Here is a 13710-nt window from a genome sequence, read left to right as displayed (position 1 = left end):
ATCAGTAATGCAGTTCCAATCACACTAGAGATGAATCTGCCAGAGCACAATTAATGTGATAGGACACTTCAGAATATAAAACTGTAAGTGTTTAAAATCAACGCCGTATGCATCCATTGCATATTACTTAGTGAATCTAGATTTTGATTCAGGTGTGAAAGACTTTATTTTCACCTCATTTTTTAAAAGTTGGAAACTGGAATGGCTTCTTGGAATGTGTGTTGCATAAACAAATTAAAGAAGTACAGATGTACATTCATAAATTTCTGCCTGCGTCTAAGATCCTGCAGGCTAGACCCATAAAATACTTTGAAGTATCTGAGTCATAAAAAGTAAAAGAACTTCCCCAAACAAAGATATTCTGTATATCATTTCTGGGTATCACACAAGAACAAACATTTGGAGCTTGATGGCAACAGTATTTTGTCCCAGTGTTAGCATCTAAAGTTGCAGTTCTAAGAAAACTTTCTTGGGAATAAACCCCATTGAATAAAATGGGGCTTCTTCTTATACTTACTCAGGATTGCTCCTTTTATGTCTGACTGGGTCATTCTTGGTAGCTGAACTTACCTTTTAATCCCCCCCCCCCAATGTAGTGTGCAGGTATTTGTTTATTTTTATTTATTTTAGTCAATTCCTATCCTTCTCTTCAAGTACATCCCAAGGTGCATCAAGTACATCCCTAATCAAAAATTTTCGCAAAGTATTTCTGTTAGCTTTTTGGGAATGAAGCTTCCCATACTCATCCCAGAAGCTTTGTTGTGGCTGTTCATGTGCCTCTCTGTGGTGTTCCAAGAATGTTAGGCCTGATGGAATGGCAAGACAAAGAGCTTCCTTGCAAGACTTTGTGCAGGTTTCAAGTTTCATTGAAACTGTGCTGCAGTCTGTGCAGAGTACCTACCTGCAGTGTACCAGTGATCCATAGCCCTTCCATGCATTGAACTGGCATCCTAACTTAACTAACTTGATTGGCTTTTCCTATTTTTCAGCATAATTTAAATGACACTCTTATGCTGGAGGATTTCTTTTATCTTTCCCCAATCACAATCAATTGACCTTGGACTAGAAGAGAGAGAGAGAGACAAGAGAAGAGAGCAATTCATGGCAGGAGATTTCGAAGCCCCCCAGTGTTTAACATTCAGAAACTTCAAGGGCATGTCCCCGCAGAAGGTGCCAGCTCAAAAACAAGTACATTTCTGTGAGCCTCTCCAGTCTGAGACCCCAGTGGTGACACCTGAAGCAATTATGTAGAGGTGTGTTATGGGGTGGCCTCTCGTGAAAACTCTGTTATTCATTTCTGGGTTGGACCCGAGTTTAATTTGCTTGGCCAGCTGAAGTCATGGCATAGGTCAAAACGTCTACGTGATACTGAATTGCATGTAGCTTCCTGTTTTCTGTTTTTTGTTTCTGTTTTTTAAAAATAAAATGGGATTACAGTATGTCTTAAACATGGAGGGGGAAGATGAGGTTTATACCGTATATACTCACATATAAGTCAAATTTTTCAGCACATTTTTTGTGCTGAAAAAGCCCCCCTCGACTTATACGCAAGTGAGGTGCATTTTTAAAAATATTTTAGAGTTTTTACTTTGTCAGCCGCTAGGGGGCTCAGTTTTTCAGCTAGTGGCACCAAATTTCAAGGTATCATCAGGTGACACTACTGATGATACCAGTCCAGAGGATCCAGAGTTATGGATTACCAAAGAGGTAGATTCTCCTCATCCCGTTGTTTCCAATGGAGGAAGCTAATAGTAGATGGGGCTACCCTTTTGGGAGTCCATAACTTTGGCCCCCCTAGACCCAACTTGCAGAGCCTGGAGTGATATCATCAGATGGAATCTCCTGAAGATATACTCCTGAGGGAAATGTTAGTACAGCTAACATAAACATTCCTTCCTTGACCGGCACCCTCAAATTTTCCCCAGATTCTTCCTTTAAATCACACCCCCCCCCTTCTGAGTGGATTTAAAGGGAGAATCAGGGCTTATAGAGCTAGTTTACTGTTTTTCTTTGAAATAAATATTCAAAAGGCAATTTAGCCTTACTGAGTGCCTCAATGTAAAGTAATTTTGTAGGTATCTATTTTTGTACAGAAATTTGCAATTATTTCCCACCCTCGACTTATACATGAGTCGGCCGGTTTTCCCAGTTTTTTTGGCTTGTGAGTGGAATTAGAGCCTCGACTTATATCTTGAATTGGAAGCTTATACCTGCCGAGATATACAGTAAGCACTTTCTGTTTTTTTTTCTCCCCCCAAACCAAATTCTAGCTATTGTTTCCCATGTGGAGAGAAAAAAACAGGAATTTGTATAATTTCCCACAGTAGAAAAGTCACCTGAGCACGGGCCACTGCAGTAGAAAAGGGTTTAAAGTCTTTTAAGTTAGATTGCCACCTCTTTGACTGCAATTCTGCATTCTGTATTTAAAACTTGCGCCAAAAAATATCTTAGAAGAAAATATCCTGTAACTTAATGATCTCTGCGGTTTTATCCTTAGATGTAATCTCACTCTATGAGTGTAGAGTGCAATCCCTGAGAATTTAGTACTAATTGGGTGGAAAATTACTGCACTATATCTGGAAATGTGTTTTAAATTTAATTGCCAATAACACGGGGAACCTTTGGCCTAATTTTCTGAAATTTGGCAGTAAGGATCCATTTTGTGAGTCCTTGAAAATTCATCAAAATTGGATGAGAAACAAAGTTACAGAAATGTTTCCTGTGGAAACTGATGAAAAGAAAAAAAGTGGGATTATTCAAAGGTATAGAGTTTTTTAAATTGATATAGAGGGGATTCTGCCTAGATTTCCACAGGTGCAAGCAAGGAAGGACAATTTTCACTGATTTTCAATAGACAAAATGATCCCTGAAATGCTGCTTCTAAGGACCTGGCAATTGGCAGTCTTCCACAGGAGGGGAAATTATCAAAATCAACCCTTCTTTGCACTCACAGGCAGAATCCAAGCCTTTCATTATTTGGTGATGAATGCACATCTCTTAACAAACTGTTTTCAAAGATTATTTGGGTTCCAACCCTTAAAGTGCCTTAACACAGGTCAAGAGAGTCTGTAACTTTGACCTGATGTGTACATTTCCTAGTACATGCAAACCTCAAGAAACCAGGATGCTACACAGCCTAATGGCTGGGCATTGGTCACTACACAAGGGCTCCGGGTTAGAAGGTCTGCCGCACTATGCTGGACAAGAGGGTAAAGTTTGCTCAGTTGAGTAGAATTCTGACTCCTAGTTGAATTTGGAATTTTCTGGGACTCTGCAGAAAATAAAAGTAGTGAATTGAAGCCAGATTAATTATTTTGTGTAGGTATGCACTTTCTTTATTTCCATAATATCCTTCAGATTCTGAGGGTAAGAATCATTCTGTCCACAGAAATGCTCTATCCACAGAAAAATTGGGGTGAGGGAATAAAAAAAAAGTTGGGCATGATAGTAGTCATCCTGATGAGGGATCTTTGCAAATCAGTATTTTAGAATATTACATAAAGCTTTGATATCATAGATGCGCTATCATTGTGTTAATTTACCTAGCTGCAGCATGGTGTAGTGCAGGGGTCCCCAAACTTTTTAAACAGGGGGCCAGTTCACTGTCCCTCAGACTGTTGGAGGGCCGGACTAAAAAAAACTATGAACAAATTCCTATGCACAAATGATTGTAAAATGTTTGATTTCACCTTTCAGCCTTTCTGTCATGGTCTATTTTTAGAACAGTGACCAAAGTATGTCAAGTACAGGGTGGGCTCCAAATATTGTTGGGGAGGCTGTGGAATACCTTCCCCTGTAAAAAAAAAAGCAGAACTTTCCCAATGAGACATTCCATCTAACCCAGGATCAGGTATCTTCCTGGGTTCTTTCCTCCCTAGCAGCCAGCGAGCGATTCACCAGCCTGGCTGATGCCAATGGGAGTGAGGCGGAACAGAAAGCCTGAGAGCAACACATGGAGTAGCCGAGAGGGAAGGGCGGAGCAGGAGTTGCCACATGTAAGGTTTCCAACTCTGGGTCAGAAAATTCATGGAGATTTGGGGGTGCCATCATGTAATTGCAATCAACAGCCGTTGGGGCCGGTTCCTCCTCTCCCTCGAGCCCCCACTGCACATGAATGGAGCTATCGCTGCCATGCCTGGCGGGCCGGATAAATGCCTTCAGGGGGCCACATTTGGCCCCCGGGCCGTAGTTTGGGGACCCCTGGTGTAGTGGTTAAGAGCAGTGGATTCGAACCTGGAGAACTGGATTTGATCCCCCACTCCTACACATGAATAGTGGATTCTTATTTGATGAACTGGATTTGTTTTCTCACTCCTCCACAAGAAGTCTGCTGGGTGACTTTGGGCTAGTCACATTTCTTTCAGAACTCTCTCGTCCCCAACTACCTCACAAGGTGTCTGTTGTGGGTAAAAAAAAGGAAAGGTGATTGCAAGCCATTTCACATAAGAGAAAAGTGGGTTGAAAAATCAACTCTTCTCCTTCTCTTCCTCTTCCAATGAGGAACAAAAACTCCAGGCAGGTTTTGACTTCTGCTTTGAGGTTAGGTGGCATGCCAAGTAAGGCTTTCACTCCCAGCAGGGGAAACAATGTTCTAGTGAGCTTTTCCTTCATAGCTGGAAGTAGCTACCTTGTTCTGTTTGCACTGCCCCACTTCCCCCAATTTGCATATATTCCTCTGCTTATTTTTTCATGCTCTTACCATCTGCTAGATGTGCAGCTTCTTCAAAGGAAGCAGTCTGAGATCTATGTTTAAGCGTTATTCATGCAACTTGGAATTGAGAATGTGAGTTCTGTGGTATTTTTTTTGTTTGCAAAATAATCAGTTCCAGCATTCTGAAGTGACTGCTGCTGGTTTAGCAAAACACTTGTGTCTCAGAAGCAGATGCTTTAGAAAGATAAAAGTTACTTTCCCACCCCACAGTTCTTGATGTGCAGAAGGAGCAGCATTATATACATAGTTTGTATTTCACTCTTGGAAAAGGGTAGATTCTCACCTGTTAATGAAACCTCAGAAAGTGAAAGCATTGATTTTCCTGGCTCTTGATTGATTTGGAAGCTGCTTATTGCATTAACATAAGACCCTTCCTGGGTCAGACATAGTGGGGAGGTCCCAGTTTAACACTGGCTGATTGTTTTGGGCTGATTGGTTTTGTCAGCAGGAAAAAAAATTGTTTGGTTGCCAATGGGAAAGAAATTTGTATTTTCATTCAGTTTCAAATCCAATTAGTCACATGAGATCTTTTTCAAAAGGTAAATATGTCAGTGTGTATACAAACAGCCAGGATTGGCTGAATGAGATACTTTGGTTCCTTCCATCCCCCCTTTTTGCAGCAGTTTCCTCCTACTGTAAATGATGGTTTTTTTAAATTTATGCCCACCTGCGGAGACTTATGGATCCACTTGGCTTCCTGAATGCTCAACGGGATTCTGAACCCGCCAGCACGCTCGATGAGCATGTGGAGGACTGGAACTCCCAGCTCTCCGATGCCATTGAGGCTATTGCCCCCTGGCGTCATCTACTCCCCCGTTCTTGGCGGGCTCCCTGGTATACGGAGGAGCTACGCCATATGAAATGGGTGCTTAGACATCTGGAGCGAGTGTGGAGGAAATCTCGTGATGGAGCTGCGCGAGCATCTTATAGGACGTTTATGAAGGCCTATGAGATGGCGATGAAGGAGGCGAAGAGTTTTTCTCCTCCTCTCTTGCATCTGCTAGCTCTCGCCAGCACAATTGTTTCGTATAATTCGATCTTTAACCTCCCTATCGGAAGGTTCTATAAATTTCCAATTGACTATTAGCTGTGAGGCATTAATGAGCTTTTTTGAGGATAAAGTCATGTAGCTCCGCCAGGACCTTCCCGCCACATTGTCTACAATTAGTGAGCTGGAGGCTCCCTTGCCATCTTCAGGCCCTTATTTGGCCCAGTTTTCCCTGTTCTCTGAAACCGCTGTTGACAGGGCCTTGGCTGCTGTTAGACCTACTACCTGTCCTCTGGATCTGTGCCCCTCCTGGCTTATTAAGTCCTGCCGGGCGGAGCTACGACTCCATCTGTTGAATATCATCAATGGCTCCCTTGAGCAAGGAGTCTTTCCGGATGTGGGTTGGAAGGGAGTGCAGGTGGTCCCGCCCATCTTCCTTTAAAAGACCATCGGTGATTAGATCCGGGGGGATTCCTGGCCAAATTTTACTGCCCTCGCCTCGAATCTTTCATTTTCTGGGAAGCGTAATTGAGAGAGTGAGTGTTACCGAGCAGCTTCAGGAGGTTCCCTCTCTTGGATGACACACTGGCTTTCTTCAACCCTTCCAGTCCGCTTCGCATGACGCACTCCATGGGACGGAGACTGTCTCCTCGTTGTTTCTGACACAGATACGAAAGCTTGACCGGGAGGTGGATGCGAAGGGCGCCAAGCTAGTATTGTTAGATCTTACCACAGCATTTGATGTGGTCGACCATGATCTTTTGGCCCACCGCCTGGCTGTTTCCGGGGTGTGGGGCACTGTCCTTCAGTGGATTGTCTTGTTCCTCCGGGACTGGAGTCAGCAAGTGTGGTGTGGGGATCAAGCCTCCTGGAAGTGCCCGCTGTACTGCGGTGTACCCCAGGGGGCATTATTATTCCCACTGTTATTTAACATCTATATGTGACCCCTTGCTCAGCTGGTACGGAGTTTTGGGCTGACCTGTCATCAGTATGCTGATGACACTCAGCTCATCCTGTTGATGGAGCAGGGAGCAGTCGCTGCCCCTGCGGCTCTACAGCATTGTCTGGAGGCGGTTTTTGGTTGGTTGCAGCAGAGCAGGATAAAACTGAATCCATCAAAGATGGAGATTCTTTGGCTTGGCCGCGAGGGAGGGGTTGGGAATTTCCAGCTGCCGGTGTGGGAGGGGGTCTCATTGGCGCCGACCTCCTCTGTTCGCAGCCTGGGGGTCCACCTGGATTCGTCCCTTTCAATGGAGACCCAGGTGGCCCTTACAACCCGGGCTGCTTTTTTCCATCTCCATCAGGCCCGGCGGTTGGCTTTCTTCCTCTCCCAGACGGACCTAGCCACTGTTATCCATGCAATGGTCACCTCCAGGTTAGACTATTGTAACTCGCTCTATGCGGGCCTTCCCCTGCGGTTGATTCGGAAGTTACAATTGGTCCAAAATGCGGCGGCTCGACTGCTTGCAGGTGGCGCCTTCCAAGATCACATCCAGCCTGTGTTACACCGCTTGCATTGGCTCCCAGTCGAGTTCCGAATCATTTTCAAGGTATGGGTTTTGACCTTTAAGGCCTTACGTGGCCTGGGACCCTTGTACCTTCGGGACCGTATTACCCCATATGTCCCTACTCTGCCTCTGCGTTCAGCAGAGGCAATCTGCTGGTGGTCGCCGGCCCCTCAATGATTCAGCTGGCCTCCATGCAGGCCAGGGCCTTTACAGCTCTGGCCCCTGCCTGGTGGAACACTCTCCCTCCAGCTGTCCAGGCCCTGCAGGACCTTGGTGAATTCTGCAGGGCCTGCAAGACTGAGTTGTTCCACCGGGCCTTTGGAGTAGCCAGCCGCTGGGTGGTGCCCCCTCCTGCTCCTGCTCCTGCTTTTATATCTGGGTCTCTCTTTATTGATGGGACCCGCAGTCTTCCCATTTCGGGAGGGTTTTAAATTTGGGTTTTACTGGGCGCCTTTGACATTATTTTTGTATTAATCGCTGTTTTTAAAGGGATTTAATAGTATATTGTTATTGAAATTTGCTTGTTTAGCTTTGATTTTGTTGTTTAGCTGTATTATGACTTAATTTCTGTTGTACACTGCCCAGAGCCCTTTGGGGATAGGGCGGTATAAAAAACAAAACAATAAATAAATAAACTATTTATGCCAGTCCTTACATAGAGTTTTTAAAAAAATGGTTTTGCATTGATAGAGTCATAAAATGTTAAGCAGAATTTCTGTTTGTGGCTGAGCCTTGTAAAGGGTGGATTTTCTTAGTACTACCAAAGGCATAATGAAACAGAGAAACTAGTTATTTGAATGTCAACAGGAAACCACAAAACAAAACTGAACTCCTAATTAGAGTTATTACCACTTTCTTGCTGACTGCAAATATCCTGGCAAAATTTCTGTAAAAATATCAGTTTCATCTTTTTCTCTGTTCTGACTTCTTCATAAAAGTGCATTTCATCCTACTTCTTAGATCGATTCCCCACTGTCGATTAATCACGTGATACTCATGCAAAATAACCAGGTTTCAGCAAGAACTCCCCGCTGCCTGATCGCTGAACATGGATTCATCCTGGTTCTGGTGCTCCCTCTCCTCCTTATTGCGTGTTTTTTCAGAACCTGCATGAAAGTGCACCTTCTTAAAAAACATGCGCTGATTGGAGGGGAGGATCAGGTTTTGACTCTAGATTTGTTTTTCCTGCCGTAGGAAGTGTTGTGGAGCCTTCCAGCCAAAGCACGGCGGGCTGCGTGTGAAGTGTGCGCAGCCCTTTTTTTTGTTCCGCACCAGCAAAGTCTATGTTGAAATGTAGCTGAGTGGAACATGATTTCTGTGGCAACTGTAAAGTAAAATTACACTTTTGTGCCAGCACAGCTGCATGGGTAAAGAGTACCGAAGCTGCGCATAAATGTAACTTAGCGCAAAAACAGCTACCGTCCTATCTACACATGTGTGTGGTGACTTAGCTGTGCAAAAAAAAAGTTTTAAAAATTCCCACCCCAACACAGTGCAACAGCCAATCAGGACGAGGAAGAAAGATCATGCATTCAATTGCGTGATAATGGGGATTGCTGCATTGTTTGAAAGCTTGATAGACATGGATGTCCTGATCCCACACATGCTGCAGTGGAGAGTGCGAAACCTCGATGAAAAGGGGCCGATTCTTTTGAAACCTGGTTGTATCTAGATCTCAGTGGGGAAATGGCCTTAATTTTGCTGAGTTTTCAATCCAATCAAAATCTCATTGCAATTACTATACAAATAGTATCTTTTTGGAAAAAAATCTGTATATACACATGAGACCTTGTTATTTGTGTTTTCTCAGCAGGGATTTATCCCTCCTTTCAACATTGCCCAACCTTCTAGCACAGCAGGTATGAGCACAAGACATGTTGAAAAGGGATATTTTTGTCCTGGTTGATAAATGGTTAAAAAAAGACAGCCATTAACTTAGAGAAGCATAATTTTAAACCTGGTTTACACAAACAATACTTGGATTCATGCAGTCCTTTCCATCCTTCCTTTGGACTCTCTGATTCATTTGCTTTCTTCTTGGTTTATAACAAACAATAGTTTCCCTGTAAATCATAACTGGAAGCTTTGGGAATTTGGAGATTATAATGGCAAAATAGATGCTGCCAAAAGATGGTACTTGTGGCAAGGACTCTGGCATAGACATACCCGTCACGATGTCTACAAGTCTCCTAATTCTACTGCAAGTAGGATTGCAAATCTCCTCATCCTACTTCAGATCTGCTCTTGTATACCAGTAACTACCTTGTGACAAATGCTTGTCAATCTTAGAAAAAAAGCAAAACATTGTTTGGAAGTATTGGCTGGTTCAGATGTACACTTTTAATAGGAGGTGATACGTATTCTCTTCTTCCTGGACACAGTGTGCAACAGACTTCACTCTGTGATACACTTCTGAAGATGCCAGCCACAGATGCAGGCGAAACGTTAGGAACAAGGTCTACCATACCACGGCCATACAGTCCAGAAAACCCACAACAAATTCAGCGTTCATTAGTGGTGTTCAGGATCCGGCAGGTTCGCACTCTATTTCAAGTAGAACCGGGTTGTTAAAAATGAGTGCTTGTAAAGCAACTAGTTTGTTAAATCTGTTGTTTTGAACTGACCCCACTGCCAGTATTCCCTTCTTCATCTCATGCTGTCCCATCTTTGAGAAAGTATTTGAGTAGACCACAGGGTAGAAGATTCATAGGAGCAGTAGTGGGCTAAAAACTACTTGCTGAAGTAGTGACATTCTGTATGGGCTGTAAAATTTGAAACTTCACATGCATTAGTGGTGTAGGAGGTTAAGAGCTCATGTATCTAATCTGGAGGAACCGGGTTTGATTCTCCGCTCTGCCGCCTGAGCTGTGGAGGCTTATCTGGGGAATTCAGATTAGCCTGTACACTCCCACACACGCCAGCTGGGTGACCTTGGGCTAGTCACAGCTTCTCGGAGCTCTCTCAGCCTCACCTACCTCACAGGGTGTTTGTTGTGAGGGGGGAAGGACAAGGAGATTGTAAGCCCCTTTGCGTCTCCTACAGGAGAGAAAGGGGGGGATATAAATCCAAACTCCTCCTCCTCCTCCTCCTCCTCCTCCTCCTCTTCTTCATTAATACTCCTCTGTACTCAACATCCCCTCTGCATAGAAAAGAAACATGTCAGCAAAAAACCTTGCAACTTCAGCCTTTTTCCTAAAGGTCAAATTTCCTATGGCTGCATTCCCAAAATACTTTCCCAGTGAATAGATTGGGACTTAATTCTGAGTAGACCTGCAGAGAATTGTTTCTATGTTCACAAGTCTTTTTTTCCCTATGGGAAAGCTTTTTGTTATATAGACTCATTCCAGCAGACTGAAGTGGTCCAGCCCATGGTCCACACATGGGCTGATTACCTCAATTAGTACTTGCCTGAAGGAAATACCTGCTTCTCTTCTCACCCAGGTATTTTTTTCCTTTCTTCCCATTGTAATCTGAACAAGTCACCCCACGCCGCCTCCGTTTTTTATACAGTTCTTTTGTCAACTGCTATTAAAAATAAAAACTATTAAAAATAGCAGTAGAGACAGACTCCTTGTCAATTATTTGACTGTCTGAAATGGCAGTAGCAGGAGACAACCCTTTCTCAATCTAGTGATTGTGGTGCAGAGGTTTTTAATCTTACAGTGTACATTAATTTCCAATAGTGACAAATTAAGGCTAAAATAGAATGCAAATGGTGTTTCTTTACTCAGTTCTTTTGTTGCTGCTGCTTTCTGACCCCAGCATCTGATTTCATTTCAAGCTCTTCCATAAAAACAATGTTAAAGCGTATTTTTGTGATGAAAGAATCGTTAGAATTGCAGTCTTTTACAGGATATGATGAATCACTAATATTTTTGTGGTGTTCATATTTATAGTCATGCACCTGCATCTTCAAATCAATATGCTGTCTGGAGAATGACACTCATTTCAGATATGTGCTCATATTAACAGGTTCAGTCAATGGAAAGGACCATGGTGCAGATAGTTGAAATGCTTGCAGGAGTGTTTATAAGATGAAACACTTCGTGAAATCTCAAGAGCAGTTGCTAGAGCATCACGTCTGACTGTGAGATTTGAAAAGCAAAATTGTTGGAAGGCAGCAATTTTGAGGCAGATAAAAGATTTTCCAATGTTCATCCCTCCATTATTTGAAAAGCAATAACAATCCCACCCAGGGAAGGGGGCAGCAAAAGGGCTTGAGGGGGTGGCGTGGCCTTTCACCAGTGCATTGTCCTTCCCAGGGCACTTATCCTGGTGGTGGAGGCAAATGTGCGAGCAGCCGCCTGTCCTTCAGCCCCACCCCTTGCAAAATCCAGAAGTCTGGGTCATGGAGGGGCTGTGCTGACATGCCAATCAGATGCCAGCATGAGGGGGTGAGCCATGGTGTTCTTGGGGGTGTTTAGGGGCAGAGCGTGGTGCCCCAGTCCTTGTATGGAGAGCTTTCTGGTAGCAGTAGGTTTGGCTGCAGTTTTTGCTTCCTGCACTGCTGGAAAGCCCTCTTGGAAGCAGTAGGATGGTGCCACAGTGGCACCACCCACCACTAAAAGCTTTGGATGGGAGTATGCAGGAGAAATCTAGGCTTGTTGATGTCATACATCACATGTATTTTTATGATACTTCCAGTATTTCCTGTGTATTAGATGCTTCATTCTGCACTGAAGTCTTGCCTGGCAGTCATCAGCAATCTGCACTGTTGGCTTTTCATGGTGGGCATAAGGAGCCTCAGAGAACTTCTGTATTCTTTTGTGGAATCAGTCACTAGTATGGAGGGGAAAGGGTGTTTACTTACCAAGGTACATCCTATCCATCACCACAAATGTACAGACTTGGCTTTTCAGAACCTGCAGAGTTTGTTTTCTCACTTTCTTTGAAACAGCCAGTCATGTTCATTTTGGCCGTTACATCATGTATGCCTTTTGTCTAAGTGAATGTTTCATATTTATTTTCATTTGTCCGTTAATCTCTTCCTCTTCAGGTGCAATCTAGCTCCCGTGGTGGAGTTTGCTGCAGATGTGGGAACTAAATCAGATTTTATTACCATGAACCCATCAGTTGTACAAAGAGCATTTGGAGGCTTTCGGAATGAGAGTGACAGAGAAAAATTTGTGCATAGACTATCCATGCTGAATGACAGTGTCCTTTGGATCCCAGCTTTCATGGTCAAAGGCGGAGAGAAGCATGTGGAGTGGGTTAATGCATTAATCCTTAAGAATAAATTGAAAGTGCGAACTGCCTATCCATCACTGAGACTTATTCATGCTGTCAGAGGGTAAGTGTCTGGAAAAGACTGGCCAGTCCTTGGCACAATAGAATTCACAACTAAAATTTGCACTAGATAGAAAGAATAGCTCTAAAAGGTTTATGATGAATCTATTCTAGTCATAATGAATTATGTTTTTGAAAAAGTCATACTAGTTTGGTCAGAAATGTGTCCCACTCATTTAGAGGCAAACAGTGAGAAGTATTTAATTTGGTGACCTTTCTTTCCTCTCTGTAAAAATAAAAAAGATGTAGATATCTATAAGAAATGTTTAGAAAGGCTTTCACTTGCTGTAGAACTAACCAAATATTTCTCTGATTTAAAAGTTTTGGTCCTACTTGCCAGATATGTGGGTTTTTTTAAAAAAAAAATGTCTTCACCTTAATGATGTAACAGTTCTTTAGTTCCCTTATTTCTCTCTGTACACAAACTCAGTTGGACTAGTTTGATTTTTATCTGAGTAGTCTGCCAGCCCAAAACCTAGTATCGTTGATTTCTCCCCCCTCCCCATATTTATATTTGAGTCATCACCAAGTTTTTATATTGATTTAGACAGTATGGAAATCTAAACCAAAGGATTTGTTTTGCTTTTAAAAAGGGGATATAATTGGTTGTTTCTTCAGGTGTACAAATCATGTTTAACTTTTATAATGTATTATTTATTCCGTCTTTTGTGTTTGAAGAACCACCTTAGTCATTTCTTCACTGCAGATGGATTCTTAGTCTGTGGTGATGTATTAAGTCTTTTTGGAAATACTTCTTTCCAAAATATAGTCTCTGTTGTGTTGCTACAATGCAAAGTTTCTTTCCTGGCTTATGGTGGGTTTTTTAAAAAAATAATGCTATAAAATAGCCATTGTTAAAGTTTGTCTGAGCTGACCATAAGACATCCTGAGCCTAAGTAAGACATCCTGGGGACACTAAAAAAAGGCATCCTGGGAAGGTACTCTGCACAGCTTTCTTCGCAAGATTTCCACAGAACACCTTATTTTAGCTCAAGGCATCTTTTGGGGGGAATGCTTCAAAGTGCACCTTTTTTTTCCTAAGCCGTTGGCAAGATGTCTCCTGCCTGGCTATGAGGAATGCAGAGCTCAGGAGGCATCCCTCACTATTCATTTATTAAAAATCTTCTAGAAAGCCAGTATTTTGTCTATTTAGTAAGTGCTCTTAATGTTTCCAAGTGTTTAATCGTGTCCTAGACTTAAATCCCGTTTTGCCATAT

The 13710-nt window shown here is 42.9% G+C and overlaps 1 protein-coding gene across 1 annotated transcript in view; it reads left to right on the top strand.

Annotated features, from left to right (window-relative positions):
- ST8SIA4 (ST8 alpha-N-acetyl-neuraminide alpha-2,8-sialyltransferase 4) overlaps positions 1-13710 on the top strand; it is a 112812-nt gene that overhangs the window by 39343 nt on the left and 59759 nt on the right. The window contains 1 exon segment of the mRNA XM_048504171.1: positions 12204-12497. Within this exon segment, the coding sequence (XP_048360128.1) occupies positions 12204-12497 (294 nt within the window).

This window comes from Sphaerodactylus townsendi, linkage group LG07 (genome assembly GCF_021028975.2).
Source record: "Sphaerodactylus townsendi isolate TG3544 linkage group LG07, MPM_Stown_v2.3, whole genome shotgun sequence".
Lineage (NCBI taxonomy): Eukaryota > Metazoa > Chordata > Lepidosauria > Squamata > Sphaerodactylidae > Sphaerodactylus > Sphaerodactylus townsendi.
The sequence above is the reverse complement of the archived record's forward strand: the minus strand, read 5'-3'. Positions and strand labels throughout refer to the sequence as shown.